At 38.8% G+C, this 18,985-nt stretch overlaps 2 protein-coding genes across 7 annotated transcripts in view; both read right to left on the reverse strand.

Moving 5' to 3' along the window:
* fnbp1l (formin binding protein 1-like) overlaps positions 1-10,663 on the reverse strand; it is a 47,820-nt gene extending 37,157 nt beyond the window's left edge. For 3 of the 4 annotated variants that reach the window (XM_084388546.1, XM_084388544.1, XM_084388543.1), the window contains exon 1: positions 10,426-10,625. In XM_084388546.1, the coding sequence (XP_084244672.1) occupies positions 10,426-10,449 (24 nt within the window). In that variant the 5' untranslated portion in view covers positions 10,450-10,625. Of the gene's footprint in view, positions 1-10,425 lie in introns of all 4 variants that reach the window. The other variant, XM_084388545.1, reaches the window with a different exon arrangement.
* Positions 10,664-13,069: 2,406 nt separating this feature from the next.
* abl2 (c-abl oncogene 2, non-receptor tyrosine kinase) overlaps positions 13,070-18,985 on the reverse strand; it is a 34,104-nt gene continuing 28,188 nt past the window's right edge. For all 3 annotated transcript variants that reach the window (XM_084388511.1, XM_084388513.1, XM_084388512.1), the window contains exon 11: positions 13,070-17,822. In XM_084388511.1, the coding sequence (XP_084244637.1) occupies positions 16,105-17,822 (1,718 nt within the window). In that variant the 3' untranslated portion in view covers positions 13,070-16,104. The remainder of the gene's footprint in view (positions 17,823-18,985) is intronic.

Genomic DNA, 18,985 nt, shown 5'->3' on the forward strand with positions numbered 1-18,985 from the left:
ATATGCCTGTCGTATCTCATATTTCTCAACACTTTCGATTCACGCTCTTCCTGTAGCTGTCAGCGCCTCACGTCCCAGACAGTCTCTTTCATCTCGCTGCTTCTGAAGAATTGCTAACATGTGCCCAAAACCACCTACAACCCTTCTAACATGGTCACATCCCTCTGTACCCCGAGGAGAAACTCTGTTAATGTCTGGTGTTCAAGATTAAAGGCCTTTAAAGGTATGCCAGTCTCTGAGGAGACACGGGTGTGTGTGTAAAAAGGGAGTTGGTTCACTGCCTTGTGACTTAAGGCTGACACACACTTTTAAAGCCATTACAGCATGTTCTGACACTGATTATCCTTTCCAGAGGGACACTTCATTTTCTGTCTTGCTACAAAACTGCCCACTGAGCAGTGAACAACAGCAGAATCATCGCTCTACAGCTAAATAGCTCTACAGAAAAAACATGATTCTATGCTAGCCGTAAAAAGCCAGTTGAGACAATGTGATCTTTAGTCCAACACCACTGATTTTGACATTGAGGATGAAATGGAAACATTTTTTATAACATATAACAAATAAATAATCAAGAAAAGTAATTTAAAAAAAATGTTTTGTCCAGATTTGTCCAGAAGGTGATCTGTGCATTCTTCCCGTGCTTTCTATAACAGTTTTATATGCACAGAAAGATAAATATCCAGCATAAACAGTAAATCATGCCACGAAAACTTTACCTTTTTTGAGCATCCCAATCAGCTCAGCATAGCAACATGGGCTCTACCAATGGCATGAGATTGGGGTGGGAGAACAATTCTGACCAATGACAGGAGAATATTTGGGAGCAGTAGAAATAGCTGTCAAATACATATCCATTATTGTTGTTTTAATAATTTTTATGTATGAAATAATGAAATATGGAATTGCTAAGAAGTTTGTGACACTTTCTGCCGAATTATAGAACTCAAGTACGCATGCATTTCCATGGTTGTAAAGTTTGCATTTGCATGTGGTTTGGAACTGAATGCACTACATTGAATGCGCTAAAGAAGTGTGTTTGGAGATGGCACTTCACACACCCTACATCCCAGACAGATGTGTCAGCCATGGCATGTTATAACCACCACACAGAGTAGTTAACTCATACAAACTTAACTTAATTCTAAAGGCTGCTGTTACAGATCCTCTTCCGTGAGCACCAGGAAACAAAAAAAGAGCTCCAAACATCCGCAATCACTTAAACCTCCAGCACGCTGGGTGAGGCAATGAACGGCTTCCTTCCTTCAATGAAGACAAGAATAAGGACACATAATGGACAACATGGAAAACTTTTCCTGTAGTCTTTAATGATTAAGAACACCACTATCGCTTAATCTCCATTTAAAGGTACGGTGTGTCACTTCTGCGATGTTAGTTCTAAACAGTCTTCTCAAACACTAACACCCACATATCCCGCTCACCCCATCTTTCATTGTTCAAATCAAAAGGTCCCGAAACTCACGCCATCGACGGCTAAGGCAGAATCTCAAACAGTAGAGCATGGCGCTAGCAACACCAAGGTTATGGTTTCGATTCCCATGAATGCTATTAAGAATTTGTATCCTCAAATGCAATGTAAGGCGCTTTAGATAAAAACCTCTCCCAAATGCATAAATGTAAGTGTTGGATGGTTCAAACAAAAAGAGCAATATTTTGAAAGCATCACAATGTTTACATCCCTCTGGGAAGTTTACTTACGGCGGTCCCTGCATAGTATTTCGACACTCAAAACTGACTTGCATTATCTTAAAAAAAATTCTGAAAATACACTTCTTTAAAGTACGCAGAAAAAAGCTCAGTTGACATAATTCATAGTCATACAATCTTAAATCAAACCAAGTGATTCACACCGCCACATCCGGCACCCATTTTAACCTCAACCATGAGTAAACTCATAGTATTTGAATAGGCTGGTTTCCCCTGAATATTCCTCCTGTAGAAGAACAGGATATAGCAGGCCACATAACCACCAACACCACACAGTCAGACCGCAGTCACCAGGTCGAAGCCAGCAGAATGGATCCACCAGACTGTGAGGGGCTTCACATGGAAGTCTGGGTTTGTCATGAAATAGTGTTAAACCACCAAAGTCGCACCGATGTCTGAAGCGGGACTTTGTTTTGCCCCTTGTTAACTCTTTACACTGGATCTGAGAGACAAAAGAAAGGGCAACATTTACCCACCCCCCTTCAAGCATACAGTGTTAGCACCTGTCAAATAAACTGTACTTGCATTGAAGAGAAGCTTTGAAAGGGATATGCATTTCTGTAGTCATGTTTTAACATGTCAGCAATGCATTCCTGTTATTCTGCATTGGACAGTTTCAGCTGCAGGTTGCTTTAGTACTAGCATTCTGCTAGCAAAGCAAGAGCACTCCAGGATATTCAGGCCTCCTGCCCAACTAAATTTAGTCTGTGTCTAAACATAATATGCAAAACTTTGAGGTGAATTCAATGTGACCTCCTTTAAACCACGTATCCGACTCGGCAAACGAAAGAATGGAAAAATGGCACTTTTCTTGCCCCTAACCTACAAAATGAAAAATACTGGCTGCTTGATTCTAATAGCCTAAGACATTTGAAACATCACAATTCGACAATTAAAAAAAAAAAGGTGCAAAATAGGGCTTAAACCTCAGTTAAATTCAAAATCAAGGGATGCAAAAAACATTTTGAATAATTAGTCTCTTATGCTCTTACAACTGTTAAAGTAGATTAATTCCTGTGATGGCAAAGCTAAATTTTCAACAGCCTTGACTCCAGTCTTCAGATCCTTTCAGAAATCATTATAATATGCTGGTTTAGTGCTGAAGAAACATTTCTTACAAACAGATTTTATGAACATTTAACAATTGTTCTGCTTAATAGTTTTGCAGAAATCGTGATTCAGTGATTCGGGATTCGACAGAACGTAATGTGAGTCAATGTAAAAAATAGTTGGTAGTAGTTCAATTTTCAGTTACAGTGCAGGGCTGTAGTGTCACATGGGGAGATCATTTGGAAATCATTAGCAGCCATGTTTGAGTGCATCATTGTGATTTAGAAACTTCTGGAGGGTCTTGGAGACAAAGACATTTCACAAAGAGCATGAGTGCTATCATGTGCTAGCCTAAGAATTAAGACCCCCCATCCCCCAAACGTCTGTCTGTCTTCCTGTACTGAAATGATCCCGATTACACAGATAAAAGCACACATACCACAGCTAACAACGCAAATATACAGCCCTCCATCTTAATGCAATGGCCTTGTTCCAACACCTAGTGAGATGCTTGCTGTCTACTGCATATCCTAACTAGATCCTCCCAGAATTTGCATATGCGCAGAACTCTGCATCTTTCCACAGAATTGGAATGTCCCTTTGTTAGTGGCCACTGACAAAGTTCTACAAATTTCAAGCGGAATACATTTGTTAATCAAATATTTAAGCTAATTTCATTTGTCACACAAATCACGCAACTCACGTGAAGTCTCTGCCTTTAGCTAATAATACTATAATCTAAGCCTAAGGCCTACAATTTGGCCAAAAGAAGGTATCTCAAAAGTAAATCTTTGGTGCCCACCCTTTGCGAGTATGAATGACAGGATGACAGAATGCTATTTAACAATGACCAAAAAGATCTTTTAGGTTAAATTGTCATATTTAACCTGGGAAGCCCAAGATATACATGTTCTGCTAAAGCCTTCTTGTTTACCATGCATAATCTATCAGGGAAGGGCTTTAACTACCAGAGTTGCTCATATACCTCATTTTAATGATTAACTTCTCTTATTACCGTGCCATGTTCTATGTAAAAACCGTTCTGTCTCATGCTGTTTGCACGGTCTACTCTGGTATGCACACATGCACTTTATGTAGTCTTGTCTCCTCGAGATGATAGGCACTTCCATTACGCCACGTTTGTCCAGACTGTTTAATAGTGTGTGAGTTTAATCCAAGCTTAACACGAGGAGCCAAGATTTTCAGTCAGGTTAAAGCACACAGATTAATGAGTTGCTACCTGACTTGCATAACTAGATAAAAACAAAAGACACTTGAGCTGTGTATTTCAGCAGACTCGACTTAGCGTACTGTGCTGGGAGACGCATACATTGCATTGGATTACCCTGGAAACTGCTTCTCTCCCATGCAAATCCACAATTCCCTCTTTCAAACAAGAAACAATCTCAAGCTGTTTTGATACAGCATGGTATCCCGTGAGAAGAAACTGTAAAACTGTCCCTACCGTACCAACGCAAGTGAATAAATGTACATTTCCAGGGAATTCTGACCATTCCAAGCAACAGGTCATAAAAACCGCAACGCATGTCATCCAACAAAAGGTGGGAGACGACAAAACGACCAGTCTGGTTCCCTGTGTTTCCTCTCTCTCTTTCTGTAAACAGGCTTGTGTGATTTGTCAGGAGACTAAGGGGCCCTGTAAATGTGAAAGAAGCTGAAGCTGAACAATGTAACAACTTAGTTACCCTCAACACAGTTTCGGGCCAATTCCCATCGAGCTTGCCTGTGAAAAACCTGAATTCAGTTTCCATTCAAGTGCTGCAAACAATTAATTCCAAATTCTTAGATAGTGAGTTTACGAATTATTAAAGAAGTATGTGCAGGGCTGGCATCCTCTGAGGTGGCTTGTTTGGAAGTCCTCTTCATTCTTCAAGTTATGTAACAGAGATATAATATGATGGATTATTGCAGAATTTAAGACATTTATGACACATTCTTCCAAGTAGATCTTATAATCATAAAAAAATCCTTTAAAAAAAGTGGATAAATGTAGTGGTACAAGATGGGCGTTTATGCTAGTTTCTTGGTATCTCTATTTTATAATTCAGGTTTACAAACTGGGGTCCAGAGACCATCAGGGGAAAAAGTTCAGTGGAAAAAAACTTTAAAAGAAAGAATAAATACAATTTTCTAAATTTTACAGATGATCTTTTGCACTTTTGCATGAGAAGATTCCTTAAAAAAAAAAAAAAATCTCCATTTGTGTTCCATGGAAACATGACAGCATACAGACTTGGAACAACATGAGGGTGGCTAAAATTATTCTTCTAAAGGAAGTGAGTAAGAGGGTTTTAAAACATCAAAAGAGAATATTGCCCACTTATCCTGTAAACTTGGCATTGATGCCTCAGACATCATGTGACCAATGACTATTGAAAATTCCCAGGTCAAAACGATGCCTATGTCCAGTTAGTCTTAAAATAAAGAAATAACAATGCTTCATGGTTCAGGCCCAATGATTCAAGATATGGGACCATAAAGTGGCCCTGTTTAGTGTTTACCCAAAACAGTAGAGACTAGTGGCACCACAGATATTCAACATGGATTTAAACCTGGGCTAATTGCTTCTGATAAGGCCACCAAAGCTAAGCCAGAAGACAAAGGAGAGCTTCAGAGTACAGCTATTTGGGACCTCCATCGTGTAGGGGTTTGGTTGAGAAGATCACAGGACGTTCCGCCAGTTTGTTCCAGGCCAAGGAGCACAGAACTTGTTTGTGTGAGTCGTGCTCCATAAATATTGGCTGTGTGAAAAAAAAATTGGTTGTAAGCCAAGATTTGATGGTCCAATTAGTCGATTCCAGCAGAAAAATAAGCTACGGACCCTTGGTTATGATAACACTGACCTCAAAACTAAATTAATCTTTGTTGTGTGATATAGACGGACATTTGCACCCAGCTGTTGGTCTTTCAGAGAGTGCCAAGGGCCGAAGAGAGAGCCAAGAGCAAGCTTTACATGCTACAAAGATCTGATTGTCTGCAAATATTCACTCTCCAACCAAACATAGCTAAGAGCTTGTGTTTAAGCAGGATACTGTGAAACGTTTTAAAGATTTTTGTTCTGATCAGAGCAGGGATGACAGAACATGATCTGTATAAAACTCCAACTCTAATGTCGGGGAAAGGAGCCAGAAGCAACTATCAAACGGTTAAAACATCCAAGACATGCAAAGTATCTCCATAAAGAAACTATAACAACACATACATTATTTAAAAAAAATACCACCCTAGCAGAGAAACAGAGAAAGTTATCAGTTCATCATCAGCATTTATTCTGCTGAAAATGGCTCAGTGGCAATGAGAGCACAAACTGGTTCTCTCACCAGAGACACATGTAAGCGAAACATTACTCACACATGCCAATAAACATAGGAAAGCACTGGAATGACATACTAAATGCCGGGGGTCAAAGGTTCAAACAAATTGTTTCCTGACCTACTCTTTCCCACGACTATGTTCTGAGCGTGTGTTTATGTCTATAGCTCCTCTGGCACATTGGCAGCGACAGCAGTCTTGGCACGCAGACAATAATGACCTGGCAGAGTCTCACCTGACTGAACTCCAGGTATCCCAGATTACCAGCTCTCAGCAATCTGTACACCTCAACTGTGAAGTCTACATTCATCTCGATACATTTGAAAATGCCATTTTAGTTTCAAAACGCTCTCCATCCACACCAATGTGGTTGTTTTGTAGCTATTTGTAAAAACACACAGATGGTTGACAAAAGCCTGACCAGTCAAAAACAGAAAGAATATCCTTCAACTGAACCATCTTGACAGGAGCCTCCTACATCTGCCTTTGTCTTGAGTCACTGCAGCAGGGGTTGGAGACAGAAGTCGCTTTTTAAGCTGATGTATAACAAGCTTTTCAGTCAAATCTTGACATGACTGTCACAAGATAAGTGCATGATCTTGGATCAGGTGCAAAGGGCAAATTCGTTCTGCAGATTTCCTCAAGATCTATATACATTTTAAACAATGACTCTTTTAATTACTGTATAAAATCTTATGATATGTGCATTTACATTCTCAAATGATTATGCATCATAGCCACAATGTGTAAGTTCATGTAAATGACTTAAGGAAAGTTTTTAATCTGTCAGTTTATTCAAGACTTAAAATCTGAAAATAATGTAAATACATATTTTATGCATCTGGATCTTAATGAGAAAACCTTTTATAGTTATCGATATTTTATTATACAAATACTGTTCAAATGTTTGAAGTCAGAATTACTTTTTTGAAAGAAATTTTTCTGTTTTATTCAGCAAAGAGGATGCATCAAATTTATTAAAGTGACAGTAAAGACATTTAAAAAAAGGGATGCACGATATATCGGCCACCATATCCGTATCTGCTGATATATGTTCATTTTTAACGTTATCGTAATAGGCCCGATAAGAAAACATGGCCGATATATTAAAGACGATAAATAATGGATTATTTCCCTCAGCTGAGACAGTTCAGATGTGCGCTGTTCGCCACGATGGTTTTGAATTGCTTAAAATATAATTAGAATAATTAGAATTAGAAGAAAGGAAAATACAGTTAAGTGCAACATGTGCAGTGCAAGTCTGTCATACAGGCTACATAAAATGATGAGTAAATTGTGTGCTTGGAACATGGCTTTTAATGGTGAGACTTGTTTTTGTAATCAGAATCTCAAATTATATAAAATTTTGGTTTTAGATTTATCGGCCAATATAACGGTTACCGGCTTTCAAATATAAAGATTTATCGGTTATTGGTATCATCAGCCAAATTTTTCAAATCGGTGCATCCCTAATTTTAAAAGTTATGATAGATTTATTTTTCATAAATCAGCATATTAAATTATTTCTGAAGGATCATGTTTTTTCTAAAAATTACATTTTAAAATATATTAGGCTATATTTTCATAAAAAAGTTCATAGAAAAATAAAGTCTTTTCATCTACTTGCTTGTTGGTTGACATTGGCTAATTCAATTCATTTTTGAAACCCAAAACACTACAACACACTAAACTATGAACTAAACAATTACTATCCAAGCCTTGCGAGCACTGTAACAGGTCTAACCAGTTTGCTCTACAAAAGACTGAATCACCACATCGAAGCCCTGTTAACAATTCTTTTAACAGCGCATACAGAGTTCAGTCCATGCGCTCCATATGGTCGTACAGTTGTGTACAGCTTACAAAACAGACCTGTGCGGCGGCTCCCCTGAAATCAATCATACAGGCTTCAAACAAATAACTTTAGGAGATGTAAAAAAAACACACAAGGAAACTGTTTTAATAATAGCAAGGGTTTAAATGTCAGTTTCCTGTACTCAGTTGAGCATTGTGTGATTAAGTTTCAATCAGGCTCTTTGTCCTTCCTTACATTGATTAAAGTACACACAATCCCTCACAGCTCAAGTCGATCCACAGGATCTACGTTCATATTGCTTTGCACTAATAAAAGCAAACTGGACAGCAAAAATGTCACACAAATATCCTCCATGATTCTCAGAACTAACAAGTTGTCTTAAGCGCAAGGCGTTTTCTTTGTTATGTCTTATAATTGGGCAATTCTGAAAGGTGTTAACACATCACACCCAAGGCTTCACGCCACTACTTAGGAATCAAAATCAACAATTGACAAATGATGAGTGACATTAAAAACATTAATTGAGTTTTAATGTCTCTAAATAGAGCACACGTGGATCTAGCGCAAAGTGCATTTGAGGAGAGCCATGATGAAAAGTGCACAAGCATTTAAGGGATTGAATGGCATTTCATACATCAGAGCCAAGGCTAAGGATGGAAAAACGTCCACATTTTATGACTAAAAAGACATATACCATGAGCCAAGCAGACAACTTGATTATTCAGCATGTTCCATGTACAAAGGGATTTGCCACAGGATTACAGATTAATGCAATCTACAAAATACCATTTCTAATGAGGAGGATATGCCATATTTCACAACATAAGGGATTTATGGTATGAGAAATTGAGACAGCCAATTCAAGCCAAATTTAGGCAAACCGGCAGTATCGGATGTCCAACACCAAACATCCAGCCACACGTAAAAGCTCTGGAATATGTCCAATCTAACAAGTCCAATGTCCATTGGACAGTATAATTAGTCAAACTGCTAGTAATTCATTTATTTATCAAAGTTTACAGCACTCATGTTCATGATCTTGTTAAAAACAACACTCACTGCTACAGTTCTCGCGTTCTTGAACGACTTGCTTGAAAGTCTTTTGCATTTCTTTAATGATGTCTTAATTACACAACTGCCCTTGTTTGTAAGAATAAATGAGTTATGAAAGTCACACACACACACACAAAAAAACTGGATTTTCCAGCATAACATGGTAGCTGTGTTTTGAAACAGCATTTGGATTCTAGATGCTCTTTAGATTGTTGAAGCAGGCAGACCTTCTTGCAGCAGTTACCAGAAGGATATCAAACTGTTTTTGGATTTATTAATTATCAGCCAGCAAATGATCAGCTTGGACCAGTTCGAAACCAGCTACTTTGTAACCAACAGGTCAGGAACCCAGAGAATATTCAAATAAAAAACAGATTCTTAACCAAAACCTTTTAGTTAAATCTGTTAATCACTCAGTTAACTTTATTATAAAGGCTCAAATAAACCAATACACTAGTATGAGCCAAGTTACACTGTCATAAGAACACCTAAACCTAAATCCACTCACTTACTCACACACAAACACAGCAACAACAAAACAATTATTAATATGGATGATCAATCACAAATAGACAATTCCGTGCATAGTAAGTAAAGTTGTAACTAAAACATCGCTTAAACCACCGTTTAAACCGATTATCCTCAAAAATCATTGATGATACATGTGATATGTCTAGCAATGCCTCACACATCCTCTGCTTTTTGTCCAGTAGCCCAATCTGAAGGGCAACACCCCTGTAACAGACCCACACACACTCGACGGGCTTTATTGTCTCCCAATAGTTCAGCTTATGCCGAAACGATGCATTTTTATTATTATTTAAAAGGCCAGTGTGACATTGGAACATGGCAGACTTGAAGCCCAGACAATAAAATGTGGCATCAAACTGCAAACGTGGTGCCAATGGTCAACCCGTAGATCTAAACACATTAGAAGATTCATTTCAAGCTATTCTTTAACAGCACATCATCTTCAGCATTCTCCCTGTCACCAATACGCAACAATGGAAACAGATCCTGGAGACTGCTGGGAGACACTGTTGTTTATATTAAAATAAGAATACATATATGATATATTATCTCTGTTATACGCGAAAAAAACGAGTTAATAGAGGGTGATCCTCTGCCCAGCTCTTAGTCATCGAAACTGGGTGTGAAACCTCTACATTAGGTTTGATTTGGAATGTCAATAGAATTATATGAAACGTCACGCGTGATACATTTAAAACTTGGTACATTCGAAAAGCGAAATGTTACAATGTATCAAACTCTCGCATTATTTCTGGCGGTAAAGGTGTACTGACACAGTAAACCCAACAGGACAGACCGAGAATACACAGACAGCTTGACTAGGACACCTTTCCTGAAGTCATGCCAAAACCCGAGTTGTTTTGTGAGTGAACAAAAGGCCACAAGGAACGGGCAATGGGGAAAAGTGCGCTTACCCAAAGATCCGTTCCCCAGCTCATAGCGAAAAACTCCAAGAACTAACGTCTCCTCCGCATAAAACTCCAGGGTTGCTTGTTCTTCCCTCTCTTTGCCGTCGTGTAACTCTCTATACTCCAGTGAAGCCAGCAGCGACAACCTCACGGCTCAGGGTTTTCCCATTTCCGACTAACAATGCGTCTCTGCCGCGGGGAAATGGAGGGATGTGATTGTCCAATAGCGCCTCTTACCCGTCAGAGCTTGCAAGTGGAGAGGTAGAGTAACTACACACAACTACTGGAGCACAGGAAAAACGATTCTGCCATTTAGATTTGAAATCACTGTTAAGAGTTTAATAAGAATGTGATAAGAAATTTGATTGTATTGTTACATTCATTTAATATATCAAATATTTAATATGACAGAAAAGTCCATAATGTCCTGTTGAAGATACAACTTGACAATTGTCAGTTAAGGTACAGTGGGTTGCTTCAAGTCTTAAAGGGATAGTACACCCCAAAATTTAAATTCTGTCATTTATTACTCACCCTCATGTCATTCTAAACCCATAAGACTTTCGTTCATCTTTGGAACACAAATGAAGATCTTTTTGATGAAATCTGAAACCTTTCTGTCCCTCCGTTGACAGCTACGCTGACACTTTGACGCTTCAAAAAGTTCATGAAGAAATCGTTAAACTTATCCATATATGAATCGGCCTGTACCATGATGGTAGTTGAACAAACTCCGGGTTACAGGATTAGATTCGAGCTGACAAAACCAAACCAATCCAACCAGGCTTTGTTGGTACCATGATGCTGATCATCAACTTTCTCTGTCAACTCAGGCTTTGATCCTGAGTTTAGGTGTGACATCAGTAGCGAACAGCCAATCACCCGCTGAGAAAGAGAGAAACTGCGATTCATTTCTCGCGCGAGAAGCAGCGCGATTCACTTCTGTCTTCTGCAGAATATTACGAGAAGAATTTAAACAAATTTACACAGCAAGAAGAAAATAGCTGTTCTTGAAAGAGGACAACTAAAAGTAAAAAGTCTTGCTATATCAGTGCAAGTAAAAGTTGTGAAGTTAATTTATAGTTGATGAAGGTATAGAGAGAATTGAACATTTAAGCTCACATCTAGTCACTATTGATTCTAAAGCGTATTTATATTACCTTCATGTATTTATTCATTAAAATTGTACGTAATAATTGATAAAATAAAATTGTACATGTGTGATCGATTAAGGGTATATCTAAATCATACAAATCATACAAAACTATTATTCTAAATAAGCGTAATATTTAATAGTAAAAGTAAAGCCAGACGATTTTGTCTTTACAAAACATTTGCTATGTAGTGACCTTTAATTTGGAGTAGAAACAGGTGGAGTAACTTTATGCTTTGCTCACAGCTGATTGGTCCAAGTTCAGTTTACAACCTTACCTGGAACATGACCTGGCCCCGACCAGGTTAGCCGTGGAGCGTAAGTTATGCAGTGTTATGGCGATGAACACTGCTAAAAGCCAAACCACTTTCATAGTGCCTAAAACCCAGGGTTGGCGCAAACTAAACTGAAACATAGCTGGCTAGCCACCTAAACCGGCTTCATGGTATAGGCCCCAGTTGTGGTAAACGGAATCTCAAGCATGTTCGCTTGACATGCGCGAAACAATGAGATAAATTATCGTGTGTTATGCAGCACGGTTGAGCTGTTAAAGGAACACTCCACCGTTTTTTGAAATAGGGCTTATTCACCTTCTTTCCTACATTTAGATAGGTGGGCAAATGCATTTTTGTCTCAGTGCATGCATTGTTTTAGTTTGACAGGGTCGGCCCTAGCTTAGCTTAGCATAATGAATGGAATCCTTTGTTGCCAGCTAGCATGTCATGAGTAAAAGTAATATATAAAATAAAAAAAACCCACCTAATTATTTCTTGTGGCCTGCGTATTCACAACGAGTACAAATAGTGATGCAGATTAACACTAGGCGATTTCCTATGCAGATATTGACTTGGGACTATATTAGGGGGAAGCACAGGCGAAGCTCTGCTACTTGGGTGCAGAGATATCACGCCCAAGTAGCAGTGCTTCGCCTGTGCTTCCCCCTAATATAGTCCTTAATATATAAATCAATATCTGCCTAGGAAATCGCCTAGTGTTAATCTGCATCACTATTTGTACTTGTTGTGAATACGCAGGCCACAAGAAGTAATTAGGTTTTTTTATTTATTTTTTTTATATCACTTTTACTCAGGACATGCTAGCTGGCAACAAAGGATTCCATTCATTATGCTAAGCTAAGCTAGCGCTGACCCTGTCAAACTAAAACAATGCATGCACTGAGACAAAAATGCATTTGCCCACCTATCTAAATGTAGGAAAGAAGGTGAATAAGCCCTATTTCAAAAAATGGTGGAGTGTTCCTTTAAGTGAATAATCTGTTCATCATATAAAGTGATCGAGTCTCTTCAGAAAATGTTGAATAAATCGCTTAGGGTAACTAAAAACTAGGGTAATTGACAAATAACCATGTACTTGATCTTTTTCTGCATGTACTCGGTGTTTTCTGGATGAAATGTTTTGTTTTATGAAACAGTCTCAGATGACGCATAGCATGTCACAGTACTTATTAATAAAAAATGATAATACAAACTCCCAAACCAATGTTTCAACAGTTTCTTTATTCATTATTTACATCAAGTGTAACACTGAGGAAGGACTTCACAGTAATATACTATTAAAAGTGAGCTTTAAATTAGAATCACACAAAATATACTTTTTACAAAACAGAAAAAAAATACTGTTGATCTGTCAACCTCTGCCTTTTTAATCCCTGTTAAATTCACATATTCAAAATTAAGAGTGTTTTATTTTCATTGCACTTGAAGGACTAGAGAGGTGGCCTTTGGTATATAAATTTCTTCAGCACTTAAAATCTGACCTTACAAAAAGACAGTCTCCAAAGAATGTGAGTTCCAGGATTCAACATAAAAAGTAGATCAATAAATAAACCAAAAATAAATAAAAGTGACAAACAAAAATGTAAAATAAAAAAAATGCACAATCTTGGGTAATTAGAATTAAACTGAAAAAGGCTGAATTCTGATGATTATGTTTGTGAGACAAACGGCTTTGCACCCGAGACCGTGTGTGGCTCATAAAGCATAAACTATTGGACAAGATAGTTCTCTCTGAATTGTTCCTAAACACATGATACAATCAAATATTATTTCATGTACAAACTTTCAGAGGTTTGGCGATTTACTAAAATAAAATTGACTGATTATAGCAATAGGAAAAACAAGTTAAAATACAAATTGCGGTGATAAGTGGCAATGAAAGAAAAAGAACCGGCTGTTTTAATAAAATGTTTAAAAGGCAAAACGCTCCCTGACAATCATGTAAAACTGACATACGAAACAGTCACTCTTTTCCCCCTCAGTTGTTTGGTAATGAAACATTTTCAGACATAATAAATGGAATAGACAACCTGCATGTGTTTGAAAGAGAACTGCTAAATCACACATGAAAAATATTTTCTGTGATTACAAGAGAGGTATTCCTGACAAAGCGAAAGAAATTGATGAGCTCTCTCAGTAAAATAAGACCAGACTTCAAGCACTGTCTTTTTCTTATTAAAGGACAGATCATTGCACTTTTTCCTATTCAAGTTGGACACCTCACATCCCCAGATGTCTAAACAGGGCAGCTTGAATGATAATAAAGGCTTCAAAATTCCCATTTGCCACCTTAAAATTGATATTGAATATTTGAGAGCAAAATATATTTACATAAACATATCTTTAACATGACCTTGCAGTGCACAACACATTAAATCTCTCACAAAAGGCACCATGTAATTATCAGGAAACATTGCCCAGCATGGCAGGAAAATAATGGCAAAACAAGCTATGTTAGTGTAGGCAAATTATGCTGTGATCTAGAGTAACAAAAACTGTTCTGAACAAACAACTTGTATGTATTTCTGCTGCAGAGGAACTGAAATGTCATGGAGATGTATGGCAAAAACAATTTCGCCTTCCGAATCATCCATATTACATACCCTAGATAGTGAATTAAGGCAAGGCAATTAACACTTATATTTTAAAAATGTGCTCCAGTGTAATCGGTACAAATCAGCTTCATTGCATTTTAATTATGACATTGCAGGGTACCCACAAAAATCTCATTTATGCAAATTCTAATAGAAATCTATCATTTCATGAATACAGACTCAGAAAACACATGTAACCGTTTGTGTCCTGAAGAAAATGCTTCTTTTAATAATGTTTCTTTTTAATAAAGGTTGAACGATGTGAAGGGAGACTATGGAAAACACACACACACACACACACACACACACACACACACACACGCACACTTGTTTTTTAACAAATGAATACATTCATAATGTAGATGCACAGATGGAGACCGAGACCCTCACACCAAAACCTCACCACAAGGACACAAGTCAGTATGACCTTTCACGCCTGTTTGTGGGTATAAAATAATAAGCAATATCTACAATATCATAAAAATGCCTGTGCTTTTAATAGAAAATAACTTAAAATTCAAGTTTACAAATGGCGACATTCTAAAGTGAAATCAAAATAAAGTTACAAATCAATGTGCTAAAGAAAATGCAGTTTGTGTTAAAAGACTTGGCAATACTTGTATTTGTAGTGTTGCTGCTTCTGTTTTGGCAATATGACATAAATTCAGACTATCCACAAATCAAATAATTTCCCCATTGCAAATCAATCAAATCTAGAAATATATTTAGAATTCTTGAGTGTTGAGAACTCTAAAGTATGAATGTGGTTCTGTGCCATCTTGCTAGTGGGGGAATTATCTAAAGGCCACAGATATAAAAGGCCAAACATGATCCATGTGGTGACAGATCCAACATCATTTCAACTATGCCACAGCAAACCACTACTAAGAACTATAATGCATGGACCATATCGAAATAAAGACTAATTACAAAATCATCAATGGTCATCAAATGCTGTAGTGTTTAACAAATGTGGTCAAATTAAAAATGACAGTTTGGGATGTAGACAGAAGTACTTTTAGTGTGTAAAATGAGACAAATGTGTATAGAGCTGACTGTGTTTGCAATCCACATTCATTACTACTGTATGTTCTGAACAAGCAATATTGTTTAAGCAAAACTGATTCGTGTTTTAAATGGTATTTCCAAGTTTGCATTGACATTCTGATGCAATATCCAGTTACTGTGAATCAAATGCAAATTAAAGAACCAAAAAAGTGAATGGAAAACTTTATCTAAATACAAAATGGACGACAAGTGGACCAGTTAGCGTGTAGTCGGCTCACCTTAACCTGTGCAACCCCTGTCTGTTCGTGAAAATTCATTCTTTCATACCAAGATAAAACTGTAAATATTAATTACAAAGTAAATTTGTCAAAAGCAAAACCATGTGTATTCTGGTAGTGACAAAAAGCTTATATACAAAGAACTCTGTTCCCAACTGGCAATTTCAATGAGAAAGTCACCTGTAAACAATAAAGATAGAGAGAGTGTGTGTATGTGTTTGTATTCATTTTCTGAGGTACTTTTTAGAGAATAATCTCTGTCCCCCAAAATATAAATAAAACTAGATTGATTCTGGAGCAAAAAGTTTCAAGGGGTACAGGAGGAGGAGTTTTGGAAGGTGTAGCAGACACAGTGGCTACCTTTGCACTACATCACTGATCTCTTTAATGCACGTGTGCAAGTTGTCAAGAGCCGGGCTGGTCCCAGGTGCCCCTAGTCCCGCTCCCCCACCCGCTGAGGAAGCACGCAGCTCCTGTAGACTCAACTCCAGTTTACCCACTGCCTCGCGAAAGGCAAACTTATTACGCGTCTGTGGGATGCAATCGACATATCCCGAGCAGTAGTCCAAAAGTTGGTGTCCCACATCCAGGACCTGGCTGCTGGAAGAAAGCTCGGTGTTGCCTTGAAGAGCACTACTCAAGCATTCAGCACATTCCAAAAGAGCCTCCTTGCTGATCTTCTCCAGGGGGATCCGTTCTGTCTGCTGCCGAGTCCTTCTAAGGGTGGGTTTAGCGGAAGTAGGGCCAGGTCCGCCACTGGAAGAACCATTGGCCATCTTAGTCTGGGTGGTGGTGTTGCTAGTGGGGACTATGGGAGCTGGAGGCACTTGTGGTGGTGGTATTGATGGACGCGCCCCTCTGGCTTCTCTCCCTGACCTTTTGACGCCATCTCCATTGACCTCCATGTTCCCACTGACTGCTTCATCGGCTGCATCGGCACTGTAGGTGTGTTGGAGGGAGCGGAGCATGGGCGGTGGAGGAGGTGCACATTTTGGCTTTACCAGTCGTGGTCGGTCACGATCCCCACTGTCAGACAGCAGTTTGAAGCGGTTGCCCTGAGAGTCCACGCCAACTAGGCCGTCGGCCGAGCTGTGCTTTAGGGTCGGCGAGATCAGAACTGGAACTTTGTGGTTGTGCAGATTGACTGAACCAAGAGTGGAGGTTTTTGATGGAGACGACCAGCCTTGCCTGTCATCTTGCCCATCTTTTCCCCGTGTATTGGAGTCCGAATCAGCCTCTCCTCCTACACCTGGTGCCCTTACTCCACCTGCCACCCCTCGTGGCAAGAGTTTGGCTTTGGGACGATCCCGTATCTGAGCCGTACCTTCGTCAAGCTTCCTCAGGATTGCATCCGAAGGTCGTGCTGCCCCGTTTTCCGGCTGTGAGGTGGTGGAAGCTGTGCGCTCTAATGGGGGTTTGCTACGGTTTCTTGGTAATGTCAATGCCATGCGCTCTAAGTCTGGCAACCCAGCAGACATAGAGGAAGTTGAATTGGAACGAGGGAACGGCTTGGTTCCACTCCCTTCGTCTATCCCAGAAGGCTTACCGGTCCGCAATCCCAGGGTCTTTTTGATAAGGCGAGGGGTGAAGAAGCCCGCTAGGCTTCCCCAGCTACTGCTGCCTCCCACTTGACCAGAGGTTGCTCCAGAGTTTGAACATGAGGGCTTCTGCCCAAACGTGGCCCCACAACAGCGGGACTGCACATGGTTCCCCTCACCATGAGATGGAGAGAAACTCAACCCATCAGTTTGGGGCAAAGGAGGAGGGCCTGCAAACCCAGCCGTGGGCTCATACTTTTTATGGGGCTGGGTCTCCATCTCCCGGAAAGAGCTGCTCCTCTTGGGTGGCATTGGGAGATTCTGCTGCTGCTGCTGAGGTGAGGACGAAGTAGAAGATGAGGACATGGACTTCTTCTTCATGAAAGAACTGAAGAAGCCAGCTTTGCGGTCACGGGTGAAGGTGGTGTCCTGGGAGTCCTCCAGCAGGCTAGAGGGAGACTTATCCCTCTGTTTACGTGGTAGGGCCGGAGAGCTGCTGAAGCGTCCATCACCAACAAAAAGGGATGCTGCCAGACCTGAACACAATGCGACAACAGAACCAAAGGTCAAAGAGCAGCAAAATAAGAGGTAGTAGTTGACATGCAAACTTAATACTTATGCGCTTTCATATTTAAATGGCTTGTGTCACCATGGAACACTTGCCTTACATGATTCAGTGCACAGATTTCTTATTGTCACATTGTGATTGCTTGACTATAAATTTACTATTTAATTCATTACATTGTTGCCAATAGTTTTGCCTCAAGCAAATGTATCAAAGATAAACATAAGAGTAACGCAGCGTAAATGAAGGCTGTGGAGTGGTATTTGAAATCACTGCAACATTCAGTCCTTTGCACTATTGCTCTGCCTATGACCAACATTGTAATTTATATAACCTAACCTTGCATATTCTTTTATACAAGAAACTGTGTAGTGTGCCTATGAGATGCTTGCTCTCATAATTCAAATGAGAGGACCTGACACTACGCCAGGGCTGTCTCTTTAATTCATGGGGTAAAATGTTTCATAAGTGGGCCAAGATATTTTTTATGTATTTGTCATAGTTCCTGTGACAAACAGGGTGTCTAGATATTTGCAATATAGAGTGTATCACTTGATATGTAGGGGACAGTAAGATTGTCCAAAAGATAGGACAATAATTACAGAAATGGGAATACAAAATATGTTTAAATGTTTAAAAAAACAAAACTTTTGGCATCCTTAAAAGTTTTGAGAACATGACAAAAAGAGGCAGCTTTACCAAACTTTTTTTTATAAAACAATCCCACCTTAAAAGTTTATTTTGCATAAACTTTATGTAATTTCAATAAATAACACATAAATAGTTGAGTAGAAAAACAATATTGCACAATACATAAAATTCTTTAATTGTGAGTAAGGTTAAACAGATTTTAATCATAATATAGGTACACATGCAGTTGGTGAAGTGCTTTTGTGCATACTTGTGGTTTAGTGACATGCAGAAAATGGGAACAAACCAGCAACAGAATGAAATCAGATGTATTTACAGAAAAATGATCAAAACATGAGAGTGAAAAGCTGTTATGAATGTTTATGAAAATGTCAGTCATCTGTTCATGATACATTTTGAACATATTTAAAATGAATGTAAATAAAAGGGATATACAGGATATAACATTTTTTATTTATATATTTATTTTTTAAACTTTTTTAA

The sequence above is a fragment of the Rutilus rutilus genome (genome assembly GCF_951802725.1).
Source record: "Rutilus rutilus genome assembly, chromosome: 19".
NCBI classification, from domain to species: domain Eukaryota; kingdom Metazoa; phylum Chordata; class Actinopteri; order Cypriniformes; family Leuciscidae; genus Rutilus; species Rutilus rutilus.